The 18,642-nt window shown below is 40.6% G+C and overlaps 1 protein-coding gene across 1 annotated transcript in view; it reads right to left on the reverse strand.

Annotated features, from left to right (window-relative positions):
• Window positions 1–18,642, reverse strand: part of OIT3 (oncoprotein induced transcript 3) — a 30,833-nt gene that overhangs the window by 2,401 nt on the left and 9,790 nt on the right. The window contains exons 4-8 of the mRNA XM_075841545.1: window positions 17,485–17,607; window positions 12,469–12,591; window positions 4,970–5,130; window positions 3,815–4,230; window positions 2,321–2,420 (exon numbers count right to left, since the gene is read on the reverse strand). Coding sequence (XP_075697660.1) covers window positions 2,321–2,420; window positions 3,815–4,230; window positions 4,970–5,130; window positions 12,469–12,591; window positions 17,485–17,607 — 923 coding nt within the window. The remainder of the gene's footprint in view (window positions 1–2,320; window positions 2,421–3,814; window positions 4,231–4,969; window positions 5,131–12,468; window positions 12,592–17,484; window positions 17,608–18,642) is intronic.

Below are 18,642 nucleotides of genomic sequence, written 5' to 3' on the forward strand. Positions count from 1 at the left end.
GACATTCACAATACAGACCAAAATTGCAATAGAGACTATTTATCTAGTCTTTCATTATATAAGATTACGGTATTGAGGGCTGTACGTATAACTGATACACGTGGTATCTGTGTGGGATAATCAATCATAGTATTTTCATTATTAAAGTGATTGTTCAGGATTGGTAAAAACGATTTGCCACTCTTAGAAACATTGCCACGCTTTTACATAGGTTGTGTCTGGTATTGCAACTCAGCCTTATTCACTTGGATGATGATGAGCAGCAATATTATATAGAGTCTATAGACTATGGACACAGTTTCTAGAAGAAGAAAAAAAGCAGATTTTTTTTTTTTTTTTTCAAATCCAGGACAAACCCTTTAAGCAGTACAAGACTGATAGAACCTCCTGCAGTTCTCAGAAATAATTTATATACTAAAGCGTGGTATTGTAAGCTAGTTTGCCGCATTCCTCTTACAACGGGAAGATGGTATTTATTAGCAATTTATCAAATGCTCCAGAATTCAGCCACATGCAACTTTCCTCTACTGCACCGGTTTGCCCAGTATAGTTATGTTAGTATTTACGCCTCAAATATTGATGATGGTGCAGCTAATTATCATATCTCACGTATAAAGACCGACCTTTACACCCACAGCTAACAACTATTATCTAGAATACACTAACTAAATGGGAGCCTAACACTTCACACATCTGAAAAACAACTCTGGTCTTTAGCCCGTTCAATAAAAGACCTAACAGCTCAAATCGAGTCATCCAAACATTGTATAAATGTTGACGAAATCAAAATTATTCTACTGGGACCAAAATAGTTTATTTTAGTATTACACATAATCAAAGGGGGTGTCTAAGAATTTCTTAATATATGAGCTACTAGTGTTTAGGTCATGGGAAAGGTGCCCTGTGATTAACCAATTAAATTCTCAGCTCTGTAAGACTACTAGTATCCTCCGAAAGTAATGGCTGTCCATTTAGATCAAATCTCTGCAATAGTAGCTGATTATGTGAACTCCCAGTAGCAAAGTCACCACAAACAGCTGGTCTTGGGTGGGCACACCTTGGCAGTTGTCCGAACAAAGCACTTTCTTTAAAATTCAATATCGGGGTTTCCTACTCAAATAGGGGGTGCTTGGCATTAAATACTGTGGGGATGACAGTGAGCACTGAATATGACTGCTGAGCTACGTGGATCGTAAACAAAGACTGCTGGGGACCACCAGAGCATCGGCAGGGGGTTTAAAGGGTTATTCCCATCTCAGACATTTAAGGCATAAATATGGGATATGCCATAAATGTCTAATAGATGTGGGTCCCCGCTCTGGGACCCACACCTAAATTGCGAACAGGGGTCATCCGATCCCCGTCCTGTCTGGAGACACTTGCTTAGCTATTTCCGTTACTCCAATAGAACAAAATGGAGAAAGCACCGCACATGCATGACCATCTTTCCACTTAGTTCCGGCCTGGATTTGGCGGCCGGCAGCTGTCTCGCCAGGCAGGATGGGGGTGACTCCTGCTCTCGATATCCTGTGGATATTCTATAAATGTCTGAGATGGGAAAACGAGTGAGTACTGTTTTTTGGGATTTTTTTTTAATACTTTTTTGCAGTTGCTAATTAATTCTCTTAACTCTCACACGACCCCTTTAATGGATTCTGCTAATATTACTGAGGAAGAATGCCACCCTGGCTCAGGGGCATAATGGAGTTACTTCAGTTATAAGTCTGTGACATTAAAAAAGCTTTTATTTATAAAGCACTGACCTAAAATGTAAACTATAACTTGTGAGGTCTTCTCGTATGCAGAATTTTCTCTTTTTACAACTCAATGACACTGTGAATACCAAGCTTGTATCCTAAATTAATGTGGGTCATTATACATGAGACCTCAAAGTAATGGGTTCTTCTTCAGTTATACAGTTAAATCTAATAACTGTAATTAAAAAATGCTCTAAATTCAGCAATGCCTGTCCTACCGCTGGAAACGGATTTTGCTATTTCTATGACTACGGTTATTATCATTTCCAGTTTAATAAGTTAATTATCATTTGAGGAAAATGTATTCCTAGGTGCTGACCTCCTATTTGCAGTCCTACTTAACGGTGTCCATTGAAGTACTAAACAAATGTAGCCATGATGTGGTACAAAACAACTTCTTAATATTCTTCCAGCTCAGCATTGTTGTACCTCTAAATAAATGACATCTCCAGTAACAAGCAACGTACATGTGGCTTATATCCATAAATCCTTACTTCATTCATATACCCCTTACATTGCCAATAATGAATCTTTTATTAAGATTTATATAACAGCTTCTATACCTTGTTATCTTTTCCCACAAATTTAAACACTGGAACCTGAAAGTGTTTGGAAAGGTGATCTTTAGATGTGTATTGTTTTACAGCCTCATCTGAGACACATCTGAAAATGAAACGAGAAGAAACAACATATTTAGAAAACTAAAATTTCAGATTCCCCCATCCTTTTTCTTCCTTTTGTCAACCATGTTGTGGTGCGTGGATGTAGTTGACCACCAAATGTAAATACTATGATAATCTTTACAGGCAATTTTTCTGGCTTGTGTTTATCCCCATTGAAGTCAATGAGGTTTAAACATCCAGAAAAATTCACCAAATGCCTTGAGTTACAACTTTTTTTTAGAACTTCTTTTTGGTTGCCACCTGAGATCATAAGTACGAAGCCTCTCGCTCCTTTTCGTTATCAGTGTGGGATCTGTCAGAATACCAGTATCCCTCTCCATCAACCCCGTAATCTAGAATACTGAATTAGCACCAGGGAAGGTTGTGTCTCAATTACGGTGGCTGCTCGATAAAGATCTCTACCTGATCTGAAACCCAAAATTACAACCAAAGATTCAATAGCTTTTTATTTGATATTTGAACTCTTATTTGGTCAGAATCCTAGAGGTTGTGGAGAATTATCTCTTATTTTCTTTCCAATCCGGTCTCACTGGTAGGGGAATTTAGTGCGAATATCGGGAAAGCAGACTACACTATTCCATACAATGGGATCCCATAAAAATAGTCTACCGCGCAGTATACTTTCTTTTAATATCGGAGCCTAGGGGTGATGTATGCGACTGTACGGCATATGTCACTGGCATCCGTATAACTTATACGGCATGGACTTTTTAATAGTTTTCCATGACTTATACCTTCGACTGATACTATTATTGTCTATGGGTGACAGTTTTGTTATGCCGATGCCCAATAGTGGCACCCATTACTCATAGCATATAAGGGTATCCGTTTAATGGATATGTCATGAACTCTCACAACCCCAGTTCATGACATATTTGTTTAATAGATATCAATATAATCTATGGGGATGGAGGCGACAGTCAGGGCATCCGTCACAGCCTACGTTTAATGTATATTTCTGGAGCTTTTCCCTGATTTATATGTCAAACATAGTCAAATAGGAATGATGTAAACTAGGCCTAATACTAAATGTTTTGAAAACTGTCTCATGTGAACATATCCATGCAAAACAATTCAACACCACCACCAGGTATTTCTACTGAACAGGGATATTTAAAAATGTAATCATGAGGAAAAATTAGACAAATAAATTCTGACAGCTAAAAAATAATTAGTCTAGTTGCTATGGAGCTTTTTGCCCCACTGCATTAGTTTTGATATGTGACATTTTTCCATGTATAGTATATGACTGTTTAGCGGCCATGTATTAGCATTATATAAAACTATAAATCAGTCTCAAGCATCAACATGGTTAGTATTACATTTATAATACAGTACATATATACTATAATAATAAGTTATTTCAATACTTGCCCATCTTTAATGAGGTAGTATTTAAGGATTTCATCATTTTTGGAAGTTGGGGTCGCGAAACAACTCTCCACTAGGGTTTCCAGTCCATTTACACGCATTAGAGGTTCAATGCCAAAATAAAGGGAGTCCCTGAGCTTAAGTGTCGGCAGAGTTTCCTTGTAAGGCTCATCAAAATCCTTATCCTTGAAAATTTCCAGGATGAAGGGGAAGATACCTCTGTTGCGACCTATAAGTTCCAGCGGTGTGTTCTTAAGAAAAGGCACGTATCCTTCAGTGATGGTATACAGTCTGGGGAACTCACATGTTATAGGGATAAGAATTTTGCTTGTACGAATTATAATGTCCCCATTGCTTCCTGGGGTCTGCTTGGGCATGCCAGTGACTAGGTTGGTAGCAATGATCTTATCGCTTACTACCTGCAAATAATAAAAAATAATTAAACGCAAGGAAAGTCAGTAAAGTTTGCAAAATTGAGCCAAACTTTGCAAAATTGAGCCAAACTTACATCTAAGATCAATCCCAATAAATTTGAACCTCAGCCGTTTCAGGTACGGGACACTACTATCCTACTATACTGTACAAAATATCCCAATAAAAATGGAGAACGTTAAAAGATATTCACCCATTTTTAGTAAGGTAATAGTACAATAGGGGCTGTGGAAGGGGACTCATTCTCCTGTTCCTGTCTCCCACCATCCTACAGTAACCCACATGGGAACATATGATTTAAAAAATGCTGATATAAACCTTAATAATAAAAAGGACAAGCAGATGTGTGACGTGAAGCTTCTGGGCCCCAATTCAAAACCGGTATCAGGGCCTCCTACCTACCATGCACCATTTATAGTACTGGTGTCTCCTTCTGTGGGCACCAGAACCATGATGTGACTACTACCTTTGCACTCCTGATAGTTATGACCCTGAGTACAGGCATATTGAAGGAATACATGATTTTTAAAATTGGAACTATTGTATCAATTACAATGACTATGATTATGTTAAAGGTTCTGAAGAACATAGATGTAGCTGGTTGATAAGAGAAAGAAAGAATATAGAGAAACTGCTTCAGATCACAAGGAGGCCAGGGCCCACAGAGCATACGAATAGAGAGAGAGAGAGAGAATACATGTTCATGTTACTATAGCAGTTACACACATTGATGACTGTCCCACAAGTCTTCAGGTTGAAGTTGATATTGACATGGGTGCCATTGGAAACACCCTTGCAGGAGGAATTGGTAAGTGACAATTCAAGTCCACCAACTAGATCCTTCGGGACAGAGACCTCTATGGAGCTTGGCTTGCATACCACTGGAACTGAAAAACAAAAGTAGTGAAGAATAAGAAAGTGTTTAACCTTCACTGTAAACTCCATCTCTCTAATTTGAAAGAGAACCAGAAAGAATCAGGTCACACTGTTAGAAAATGCAGTTTCCATTACTTCTATCACCTTCTACTATGAGAATCCCTGGTGCTTATTAGCGATAGAATTAAATGTTCAATGCCAGACAGATTCATGTAACAAAGCAGAACATTGACTCTCTTCCACAGGTCAATGGTCTCCTATCCTATGACTTTCACATCAAGACACATTGAGAATGACAAGTGCGGTTAACAAAGTCTGTGCACAGTCAGCGTGTGTATCAGCTTAAGCAAAGAATACCAAAGACGTGAAAGATTATATTATTCACTTGGGAAGAAGACATCCAGCATTATACAAGCATAACACAGCAGCCCATGCAGCAACATCAGACAAAAATGACAGTGGATGTTGGCACAAACCTCTATCAGAAAAGAATCCAATGCTATGACAACTACGGCATTCGCTTATAGCGTTGCTGTGTCTGGTAGTATCTGTGGCAGGTCCATATTTGCGGCTAGGCAATTTTTCAGGGGCATTACATGTATAGCAGAATTTCCAGGGCACTACACGGCTGAAACATTTTCCGGAGCACTACATGGCTGGCAATATTTTTGGGGGCACAATTTTAGGGGCACTACATGGCTGGCACTATTTACAGAGGCACAACATGGCTGTCATTCTTTTCACCACATGGCTGGCAAATCTTCAGGGGCACTACATGACTGGCACATTTTTGGGGGCACTACATGACTGGCATTTTTAGGGGCATTACATGGCTGGAATTTTTTTTAGGGTGAATTATTTTTAAGGGCACTACACGACTGGCTTTATTTTCAGGAGCAAAAAAAAACAAGGCTGACAAATTTTCAAGGCCACTACCTGGGGGCATTATTTTCAGGGACAGTATTTTGAGAGTTACTACACGGTTGGCACTATTTTTAGGGGCACTACATCAGTGTCATTATTATCGGGCGGATTAAGTGGCTTGTGAACTAAGTGGAGTTCTAAAACCGGATTGTGTTGCTGTACTTCTGTATTGTGTTGCTGTATTTCTGTGTTTGTGAATCTGTTTTGATTGCTAGCAAATAGAAGATAGCAAAAACTCACACAATTTAAAAAAAAAAAAAAAATTTGTAAATTTTTTTTTTTTTTTTTTCCCTTGCAGATTCGTTCCAGCTGAACAGCTGACGAGGGGGAAGGGGTTAACTGGACACAGGTGGTATAAATTAGTCAGCAGACCTCATTTTGAGCTTGCTCTTTCTGAGCTTGGTGGTTTAAGTGGCTTGTGAACTAAGTGGAGTTCTAAAACCGGATTGTGTTGCTGTACTTCTGTATTGTGTTGCTGTATTTCTGTGTTTGTGAATCTGTTTTGATTGCTAGCAAATAGAAGATAGCAAAAACTCACACAATTTAAAAAAAAAAAAAAAATTTGTAAATTTTTTTTTTTTTTTTTTCCCTTGCAGATTCGTTCCAGCTGAACAGCTGACGAGGGGGAAGGGGTTAACTGGACACAGGTGGTATAAATTAGTCAGCAGACCTCATTTTGAGCTTGCTCTTTCTGAGCTTGGTGGTTTAAGTGGCTTGTGAACTAAGTGGAGTTCTAAAACCGGAGTTGCAAAGAGGAGTTGAAGCCCCAGTAAGTACTCTTCTTTTTCTTTGACAATTGTTCGCTGTTTTGGTGTAACTTGGATAATGGATAGCAAGATTGGAGGTTTTCTTCAGTGCACAGTTTGTCATATGTATACACGACTGGAGCCGGAGTTCCAGGGTGAATATCTCTGTGGCAGATGTGAGCATGTTGTTCACCTGGAAGCTCGTATTAGAGATCTGGAGGAGCAGAATGCAACACTGAGGAGGATAGACAATTTTGAGCGGAGCTTGCTGCTCACAGAGCATGCAGTTAGTGGGTTAGAACTGGAGGGTGATGACATGGGTGAGCAGGATCAGGTAAGTAGCTGGGTTAATGTAGTTAGGGGCAGTAGAAAGGGGTCAAAGACAAGGAAGGCCGATCCGGTTTCTGGCATTCCAAGCAAAATTGCCAGGTTGGGTGATGATGCGAGGGTGTCAGTCTCAGAAAAGGCAGCCCTAGTGGATACTGATCTCCCTAACAGCCGGGAGAACAGCCCAGCTAGTAGTCGGCGGGATGGTAATGCAGGCAAGCCAAGACAATTGATAGTTGTAGGGGATTCTATAATCAGGAAGACGGATAGAATAATTTGTCGCCAAGACCGCCTCAACCGAATGGTTTGCTGTCTCCCTGGTGCCAGGGTTCGGCATGTGGTGGAACGGGTGGACAAATTGCTGGGAGGGGCTGGTGATGATCCAGCTGTCGTGGTCCATGTCGGTACCAACGACAGAATAAATGGTAGGTGGAGGAGCCTTAAGAATAATTTTAAAGAACTAGGCTACAAGCTGAAGGGAAGGACCTCCAAGGTTGTATTCTCAGGAATACTGCCTGTGCCATGCGCATCACAGGAAAGACAGCGGGAGCTTAGGGAGTTAAATGCATGGCTGAAGTCTTGGTGTAGAGGAGAAGGATTTGGGTTCCTAGAGCACTGGGCTGACTTTTCATTGGGGTACAAACTGTATTCTGCAGATGATTTGCACCTAAATGGAAGGGGGTCCGCTGTGCTGGGGGAGAGAATTCTAGCTGGGGTGGCGGAGTATTTAAACTAGGGCTGAGGAGGGAGGTCAATGTAGAAAAAAAAGGGGTAGCCAGGTTAGAGAGGGGTCAGACTATATTGGTGGGGGGAGAAACAGAATGTGGGGAGAGGACTAGACAACAAGATAAGGAGATCCTTTCGTTACAAAACATCAGTGTAAATAAAAAGGACCGATTAATGTCAAATCACATTTCTGATAATAAAAGTGAAAAACTGACAGGCAAGTTAAAGTGTATGTTCACAAATGCCAGAAGTCTAGCAAGCAAAATGGGGGAGCTGGAGGCCTTGATACTGGAAGAAAATATAGATATAGTTGGTGTTGCTGAAACATGGCTGGACTCTTCACATGACTGGGCTGTAAATCTACAGGGTTTTACACTTTTTCGTAAAGACAGGACAAATAGGAAAGGTGGTGGTGTATGTCTGTATGTGAGAAGTGATATGAAGGCGAGTGTGAAAGAGACAATAGTGGGTCAAGACTGTGAGGAGGTTGAAACCTTGTGGGTGGAACTAGAAAGGGAGGTAAACACTGAAAAAATTACTTTTGGTGTAATCTATAGACCCCCCAATATAACTGAGGAGATGGAAGTTCAGCTATATAAACAGATGGAGCGGGCTGCACAGGCGGGTACTGTAGTGATAATGGGAGATTTTAATTTCCGGGATATTAATTGGTGTCATGGTTCGGCTTCAACTGCAAAGGGGAGACATTTCCTCAACCTATTGCAGGAAAATTTTATGGGCCAGTTTGTGGAAGACCCGACTAGAGGTGAAGCTCTGTTGGATCTGGTCATTTCTAATAATGCAGATCTTGTTGGGAATGTCAATGTTCGTGAAAACCTCGGTAACAGTGATCATAATATAGTTACATTTTACCTATACTGTAAAAAACAAACGCAGGCTGGGAGGGCAAAAACATTTAATTTTAAGAAAGTCAATTTCCCCAGGATGAGGGCTGCAATTCAGGATATAGACTGGGAAGAACTAATGTCAAATAATGGAACAAATGATAAATGGGAGATTTTCAAATCTACTTTGAGTTATTATAGTGCAAAATTTATTCCTACAGGTAATAAGTATAAACGACTCAAATTAAACCCCACATGGCTTACACCTTCTGTGAAAGGGGCAATACATGACAAAAAAAGGGCATTTAAAAAATACAAATCTGAGGGTACAGCTGTAGCCTTTGTAAAATATAAAGAGCTTAATAAAATCTGTAAAAATGTAATAAAATTAGCAAAAATACAAAATGAAAGGCAGGTGGCCAAGGATAGTAAAACAAATCCTAAAAAATTCTTCAAGCATATAAATGCAAAAAAGCCAAGGTCTGAACATGTAGGACCCCTAGATAATGGTAATGGGGAGTTGATCACAGGGGATCAAGAGAAGGCAGAGTTACTAAATGGGTTCTTTAGCTCTGTATATACAACAGAAGAAAGAGCAGCTGATGTAGCCGGTGCCAGTGCTGTTAATATATCAGTTGATATACTGAATTGGATGAATGTAGAGATGGTCCAAGCTAAATTAAATAAAATAAATGTGCACAAGGCTCCGGGACCAGATGGGTTACACCCTAGAATTCTTAAAGAGCTTAGTTCAGTTATTTCTGTCCCCCTTTTCATAATATTCAGAGAATCTCTAGTGACTGGTATAGTGCCAAGGGACTGGCGCAGGGCAAATGTGGTGCCTATTTTCAAAAAGGGCTCTAGGTCTTCCCCGGGTAATTATAGACCAGTAAGCTTAACATCCATCGTGGGGAAAATGTTTGAGGGGCTATTGAGGGACTATATACAGGATTATGTGACAATAAATAGCATTATAAGTGACAGCCAGCACGGTTTTACTAAGGACAGAAGTTGTCAAACTAACCTAATCTGTTTTTATGAAGAGGTGAGCAGAAGTCTAGACAGAGGGGCCGCTGTGGATTTAGTGTTTTTGGACTTTGCAAAGGCATTTGACACTGTCCCCCATAGACGCCTAATGGGTAAATTAAGGACTATAGGTTTAGAAAATATAGTTTGTAATTGGATTGAGAATTGGCTCAAGGACCGTATCCAGAGGGTTGTGGTCAATCATTCCTTCTCTGAATGGTCCCCGGTTATAAGTGGTGTACCCCAGGGTTCAGTGCTGGGACCACTATTATTCAACTTATTTATTAATGATATAGAGGAAGGGATTAATAGCACTATTTCTATTTTTGCAGATGACACCAAGCTATGTAATATAGTTCAGACTATGGAAGATGTTCATGAATTACAGGCAGATTTAAACAAACTAAGTGTTTGGGCGTCCACTTGGCAAATGAAGTTTAATGTAGATAAATGTAAAGTTATGCATCTTGGTACCAACAACCTGCATGCATCATATGTCCTAGGGGGCGCTACACTGGCGGATTCACTTGTTGAGAAGGATCTGGGTGTACTTGTAAATCATAAACTCAATAACAGCATGCAGTGTCAATCAGCTGCTTCAAAGGCCAGCAGGATATTGTCGTGTATTAAAAGAGGCATGGACTCGCGGGACAGGGATGTAATAATGCCACTTTACAAAGCATTAGTGAGGCCTCATCTAGAATATGCAGTTCAGTTCTGGGCTCCAGTTCATAGAAAGGATGCCCTGGAGTTGGAAAAAATACAAAGAAGAGCAACGAAGCTAATAAGGGGCATGGAGAATTTAAGTTATGAGGAAAGATTGAAAGAATTAAACCTATTTAGCCTTGAAAAAAGACGACTAAGGGGGGACATGATTAACTTATATAAATATATTAATGGCACATACAAAAAATATGGTGAAATCCTGTTCCTTGTAAAACCCCCTCAAAAAACAAGGGGGCACTCCCTCCGTCTGGAGAAAAAAAGGTTCAAGCTGCAGAGGCGACAAGGCTTCTTTACAGTGAGAACTGTGAATTTATGGAATAGCCTACCGCAGGAGCTTGTCACAGCAGGGACAGTAGATGGCTTTAAAAAAGGGTTAGATAATTTCCTAGAACAAAAAAATATTAGCTCCTATGTGTAGAAATTTTTCCTTCCCTTTTCCCTTCCCTTGGTTGAACTTGATGGACATGTGTCTTTTTTCAGCCGTACTAACTATGTAACTATGTAACTATGTAACTATGTAACTATGTAACATTTTGCGTAGACACTACCGGGATGCCACTAATTTTAGGGACACTACTTGTGTTCCACTATATTTAAGGACATAATACTTATGGCACTATTTTTTTGGGAGAAATTATCTGTACAGTACTATTAGTTCAGCAGTACATTATTTGAGTGCACTGGACAGCAAGTCATGCCCACTATTGGGGTCAACACAGTATTTGGAGAAGAAGCAGACATTATTTGTGCAAGCAGCAGCTTTCCAATTAAATGCTCCAGTTCGTACATACCCCCACTCACAGTCTGTGCATTGTACAGGACACCTGTAGATTGCACATAGAGTTTATCCCCACTGTGGCCGCAGCAGGAACCCCCCATTCTGTGCAATGTACAGGTGTCCCGTACATTGCACAGACAGTGAGACAGAGGTAGCATGTACGGACCTGTGCGCCAGTGCAATGCTCATATGAAGTGGGGGGGTGCAGGGCATTTTTTTTTAAACATCTAACTGCAAAGTTCTCTTATTATTCATGAATAAAAGGGCTAGATGAACAAAAAAAAAACACAGAAACCCCTTTAAATTGGGCAGCATTATGGGGAGTTTGTGTTGCTATAGATTATAGGAAGGTTCTTCAAAAGTGAAGAGCTACAGATGTCTTGGCAACCAACTCTGCAGAGTGCGGGTGGTGGCCGGGAGTAGCGGTCATGTCTGGGCGGGATAGAGCTAAAAGGAAAGTGAATGACTCCAATCAGAGACGTCACCTGTGAGTCACTGAACATCATAATTTATCCTGCAAGTGACTGTATCTAATCAGAGTTGGATGCTTGTACAATGTGCAGTGAGACGATACCCTCAGGGGCGCTGTGGAGAACTGGCATCTCAACACTATATGGTAACTGTATAATGGAATTATTTAGTCACTGTATGCCATTTGAAACTTGTAATGTGTTATTATTTAGTCACTGTATGAATGTATTATTTATATAGTTTAGCATATGGTTTATTAGTATTCTGGTACAATGTGTACTGTATTCCTGAATAGAGCACATGAATCTTGGGGAATACAATTCACGCTATTGAACAGGAGGCGTTGCCTAGTGTTGTTCACCATCACTCTTGAATATTATAATAAATCTGCATGCAACTGGAAGGTGACTGCCTCTTTTCCAGGACGCAAATTAAAAATGTTATGTCGGCTAAAGTAACAGAGGATCTCTATACATTTTTAATGGAATAATTTTTTTTGGTACATTTATTTGAGAAAACTGATGTAACCGTACTGTTACATAACCTCCATTGACTAAATGGGGACATCGTGTCGGAGCCTATGACAATATGAGCTGTAAACACGGCCCTGATCTGTGGCCTTGGAACCAATGGAGGACTTTACACAAAATCCTTAGCATGCTGATGCATGTCTTAATTTTAGAAACTAGTTCTATTCAATATAGCTTAGAAACATTAAATAAAACTAATTTACCAGTACGTAAAACATCAATATGACAAAATGATTTTTTTCTCCAATACCTTGACATGTGTGGTTATCCTCAGACAGGATAAGCCCCCGTGGGCACAGACACTGGTATGAATCACTGAATGGCGCACAATTGTGACTGCAGCCACCATTGTTGTTCTGACATCCCTCAATATCTAGTGGAAACATAAAAAGAAACTGAATTATCAGCAAAACCACAAACTACAGAAATCACAGAGGGAAAGGAAGAATAGCATATAAGATATTTTAACCAATACGGAGTTGAAGCACTGAAAAGAAAGCTTAACCTCTTGCCACCGCAGCCATTTTTCTGTATTTCATTTTAGGTTTTTCCTCCCCGCCTTCCAAAAGCCATAACCCTTTTTATTTTTGCATCGTCATAGCCGTACTAGGGCTTGTTTATGCGCGATAAGTGGTCATATTTATTAGCACCATTTAATGCACCATAAAATGTACTGGAAAACTGAAGAACATTTCTTTGTAGTGTGAAATTGGAAAAATAATTGCAACTCCTAGGAGAAAAATGGATAAGGTTTTTTTTAACTTTGAATATTTTTTGTATACTACACAAAACTTTATTAAGATGTTTTTTTAAACTTTTTCTTTTTTTTAGTTCCCATCGGGGACTTGAACAAGCAGACGATTGATCACTGGTACAATACACTGTAATTTTACCGCCTACTATTAAGCCCTGCCTCTGGTAAAAATGATCTGTCTATCCCACTGATGTTATTCATTTATATAAAAATGTGAAAATAGATAAATAAAAATTAATGGCAACAAAAGTATTTTAAGTGTATTAAATAAAAGTGAAGGATTTAATATTACATCGCTATTCCTTATCCACTGTCCCTTTCCCTGGTATAAAATATTGAATATTTGGTGCTACACGCGAGATGGAATAATTAATAACATATCCGTGGATATAATTCTATTTAAGGGGTCATGTTATCTGGAGAGGGCTGATGATGTCGCTACACATTTAGGCCCCATGCACACGACTGTAAAAATTCTCCGTAATTGCGGACCGTAATACGGTCCGCAATTACGGACCCATTCGGTTCTATTGGCTGCGGACACCTTTCCGTATTGCTACGGATAGGTGTGAGTGCCATAGAACTGTACCGCAAAAGATAAAACATGTCCTTTCTTTTGCGTTTTATAGGCCGTGCTCCCATACTTTGCATGGGAGCATGGGCCAAAAATCCGGACTGCTGTCCGCGGCCGTCGGTGGCAGGCCGTGCCCGCCATCGCGGGCCGTGATTACAGGCATGGCCGTGTGCATGAGGCCTTAAAATGCAATGACTTTAAGATAATTTGCACCCTCCAATGTTGTGTACAGATGGTTGTCAATAGTTCCATCAAGCACTTCCTCAAGGAAGTAAATATAGCATCTACACAAACAAAAAATGACTGCATTCCTGCAAAATATCCACAAACTTAAAGGCTATGTACACCTTGATGGGCATTTTTTTAATAAATAAATAGGTCAGTGAGTGTGTTTGGTGTAACTTTATAATTACGGTAGTCTTTATTAAAAATGTGTTTTACTGGTCTTAGTGCATGTGATGTCCGACTATGTATTGGATATGTAGATGTACAATACCAATGTTGATTTGTGTCTTCCCTCCTTCTCTGTTCCCCTTCCCTCCTTCTCTGTTCCCCTTCCCTCCTCTTGTAATACTTAAAATTTGATGAAACCAAATAAAAACATTTACAAAAAAAATAAATGTTGAGATGCAGCTGCTCTGTATTCTCTATACAGAGCAGCTGTATCTTTCTCTATGACTTAGTCCATTCGTCCCACGGACAGAATCGCTATTGACCGCCGCATTCAAGGGGTTAATCGGCATACATCACGGCTGTGATCTTACCCGATGATGTCTTCCCTCAGTACTAAGGCTGCTAGTAGCATCCTGTACTGGGAGATGACGGGCTGCAGAAAATGCCTGTGTGCTCTGTTAGGAGCACACGTAGATCAACGTGCTGCAGGCACAAGGACCAGCACTGCAGCCCATTAATCTACGTGGGCTGGTCAGGAAGGGGTTAACACCTCTGAGCCCTTTTGAGAATACAAAAAAATGTGAGTAGAAAATGGATATCCATGATACACAGTGGTTACCAAGTTAGAGCACCACAGCACAGAACTATTCTAGATTGGGATGAACATACATATGTGTCCACCCATACATTTTCTTGAATTTGGTTAAGGACTCCAATTTCTCATTAAAAAAATTATTCCAATATCACAATATGCAAAACCATTGATAGACTGCAATTCATTTCACAACCACTGGGTGGCCACCCATAGAAACATGTAGTACCGAGATCTCGTAAAAGAATATAGCGGAATCATGTTTTCTTTCAAAGCTGGACATCTCGTGCCACACCTGTCAGAATATGTTGAGATATGGGAAAAGGTACGAAAGGTCACATCTGTAGGTCTAGGATAAAATGGAACTTATGAACATAGAAGTCCAATATTTTTACTGGGAGGATTTTTAATTGAGGCAAAATATTCATATAGTATGTACATACATCACATTTACAGATCAAACTACCAATCAATCTGTGTAGCTACATATCCTAATCTGTCTATTATTGGTCTCATCATACCATGTTCATTGTATGCACCGCCACGCGTACACGGCACGTCGGCAACGTCCTTTCATGATTGATTCAAAGTAGGATAGATGTAAATTTGATGCAGTACCCATCCTGGGAATTTATCATTCACACCTCCCTGTCTCTGGTCTTTGCTTCTTTTATCTATTAAGTATTTCCTCCAGATCAATGGTATTTTACATTTCAATTTAAAATACGCAACTGCTTTAATATGATATATCAGCAAGTAAATGTATGGGGGTGGGGGGTGATGGGGTGCAAGTAGCTACACATATGGGTGGTTATAGAAAGCAAGGATATGCAGTACTACCCATTTGATCAGCTGTCAGCATAAGAATACATAACTGGGAGGGCACCAGTGAAGATATTTTGCTCCAACTGGAAAGTTTTTCAATTTAGAATCCCAATGACATAGCAAAAAAATTAGGTTTGCATTTTTACAGCACCCTACTCGTACTTCTCTTCTCTATTCTCTTCTCTATTCTCTTTTATATCAACTCCTATGATTTATGGCAAAAATTATTTTCGCTCATAGGTGTTTAATAGAACAGTTATATTGGTCTGAGGCAATCGGACATGTTGTCAGTCAGATCAGTTTAAGTATCTGAGGCTTTTGGCCTTAAAAGTAGAAACTCAACTTTTTAATAAAAATTTACAACATCCCACAGTTCATATGAAATTTTCTACATGAAATGTGCAGTAACGTTTTAAATACTTTGCTTTACTTCGCTGATTCTCCGTTATATTTTATTTTCCAGTCATGTCTAACACTAAATTCAGAATTGTGCTTTCACCAGAGAGCATTGCATTGTGGGGGCTTAGAGGACAGTTACACTGTTAAAGAGCATCTGTCTCCCATTCAGTTACAATCAATGTTATATTGCAATGGGAGCATTCAGTTGAATTCTATATCTTATTTTTTTTACAGTCCAATTAAGCCATTTTATAGGAACTTTTACGTTGTACTCCGGTCTCTGAATTGAATCTAATGGCTGGTACTTCGGTGAGGGCTCTGCAGTGTATGTGAAGTAACATGAAGGGCTGAGCAAATGAGCTGTTGGCATGTAGATGAAGTCACAAAATTACGTCTAAGAGGACTGAATACGAGAAGAACCCCTGATTAGGGATAGTGTGTGGTGGTATTATATTCAGAGGCACAGTGTGTGATACAGTCATTTATAGGGGCATAGTGTGTGACAGTATTATAGTTTGGTGCAGTTATATTCAAGTGGCACTGTGTGTGACACTATGAGGAGTTTGTGTAGCTTTAGCGGGTGGCAAAGCGCTGCAAAAGCCAGGAGTCAAAGACATCCGGGCAGCAAATTCTGCACAGATAAGTCATGACCAATATAAGAAGGCATGGCGGCCTGGGTCAAATGAAGAAGAAGGGGAGAACGAATGTCCCCAATCAGAGCAGATATCACTGAATGTCATTGTTTATAATGCCTGTGTCTGATTAGTACTGGATTTATTTGTATATATCTCTTTACATATCAATGCCTTGACGCAAGTGCACGTCAAGGTGCAGGGGGAGAAGTATGGAGTGCACTCCATACACTGCGGGTGTCAGCTGTGTATTAGAGTTGACACCCAGCACTAATGGCCAGGGACAGCGATCGCGCTGTTCCTGGCTGTTTAACCCCTCAAATGCTGCAGTCAATCGCGACCGCAGCATCTGAAGCGTTATAGAGAGGGGGACGGCCCCATCTGACAGCTCATGGGCGCCCCCACAATGCCATCGTGGGGTGCCAATAGTGGTTATGGTAGCCTAGGGGCCTAATGAAGGCCCTCAGGACTGCCTTCACTCTGCCTCTGTTAAACCCTGCCTGTGGCAAGGCTTAACAGAAGGCGGTAAAAATGACTGTACACTGCAATACATTAGTATTGTGGTGTATTGTACCAGAGATCCAAAGATCAAAGATTCAAGTCCCCTATGGGGACTAAAAGATTGTGTAAAAAAAAAAAAAAAAAAAGGTAATACAGTTTTAGTAGTGAAAAAAAAAAAAAAAACGTAACATTTTTACAAAAAACCTTTTCTCATTTTGCCTCTGAAGTAATATAAAAATAAATAAACAAAATTGGTATCGCTGCATCCGTAAAAGTCAGAACTATTACAATATAGTGACACAACACCACGTGTACCCCCCATACGCATGTCTTTGTCAGCCAAGTAGGGAACCTGCTGTCAAAGGGTTTGATCCCACGGCAGAATTTACTGCTATTAGTTTCCAAGCCCAGCCAACAGAATTTTTGATCTATAAAAATGAAGAAAAATAATAAATCAAAACCATCACTAACCCGATAAAGGAAAGAGTTTTGAAAATTTGTCAACTTTTAATGCAGATTTACACTGTGAAATTGTTCTGAAGATACAATTTTACGGGAAAGACTATCTATGGCAAGAAACATGAAAATATAGTCACCTTCACATGATTTCCCATCTCTAGCCAGCACTCGTCCTTTCCCACAATCACAGCGATGGGAGTTCTTCAGATTGATGCAGATCTCACTACAACCGCCATTATCATGCTCACATTCATTTTCATCTGCAAAACATTTAAACAAAAAATGTGGTTTATCGCTTAAATCCTGTACCTTCTTAAGAAACATATCTAAAGGGCCGGCCTTGGGATAGATGGCGCCCCGTGCGAAATTCTTTCGGCGCCCTACCCCATCATAGAAAAAATGCCCCGTAAAGAAGTATAATGCCCCCTACAGTAGAATGCCCTTTATAGTGCCCCCACACAGAATAATGCCACTTTAGTGTCCCCGCTTGTAGACAGTGCCATACAGCCCCCCACCTCCCCCTTGTAGACAGTGCCATACTCCCCCAACTCCTCCTTGTAGACAGTGACAGTGACATACAGCCCCTACCTCTCCTTGTAGACAATGCCATACAGCATCCCATCTCCTCCTTGCAGACAGTGCCATACAGGCCCCTCCCCCTTGTAGACCGTGCCCCCAAACAAAAAACTTGTGCTCACCTAGGCCCACGACAAACGGAGCTGCTCCACAAGGCCGACGATGGGATCTTTGCGCAGGGATCCTGTCCCTGCACCTGATAGGCTTCAGGCCGAACGACCTGTAGCCTAGTAGATGGCAGAGCAGGAAGATACCTCTCTGCTCTGCCATAGTGTTCAATAGTATCTGCGTTCTAAGGATGCAGATTCTATTGAATGTAGCGTCGCTGCCGCTGTAGAAGCCACAGCAGCTGCTAGCGGCACAGCCGGGCATGGGGGGGCCCGTCCCGCTGGACAGCACGGGGGCGCTCTCATGCCTGGTTTTACCGCTAGCAGCTGCTGTGGCTGCTACAGCAGTAGCGACACCACAGAGAAGTAGCGCCCGGGCGCTTCTGAAACACAAGCAGGGGAAGGAAGCCAGTACAGTGCCCCCTTCCACCTGCTACAGTGATGCTATGGTTCCTAACCCTTTAAATAATGTATTGAAAAACAAGAGATTCCCTTAAGTATGGCTAGTATAGGACCTTATTCACACAGTGAAGATTTGATGCAGATTTTGCATGCATTTTTTAAGCCAAAACCAGAATTGGATTCGGGAGAGCAGGCCTGTAAGGCCCCTTC

Source organism: Rhinoderma darwinii, chromosome 11, assembly GCF_050947455.1.
Source record: "Rhinoderma darwinii isolate aRhiDar2 chromosome 11, aRhiDar2.hap1, whole genome shotgun sequence".
Classification (NCBI taxonomy): Eukaryota; Metazoa; Chordata; class Amphibia; order Anura; family Rhinodermatidae; genus Rhinoderma; species Rhinoderma darwinii.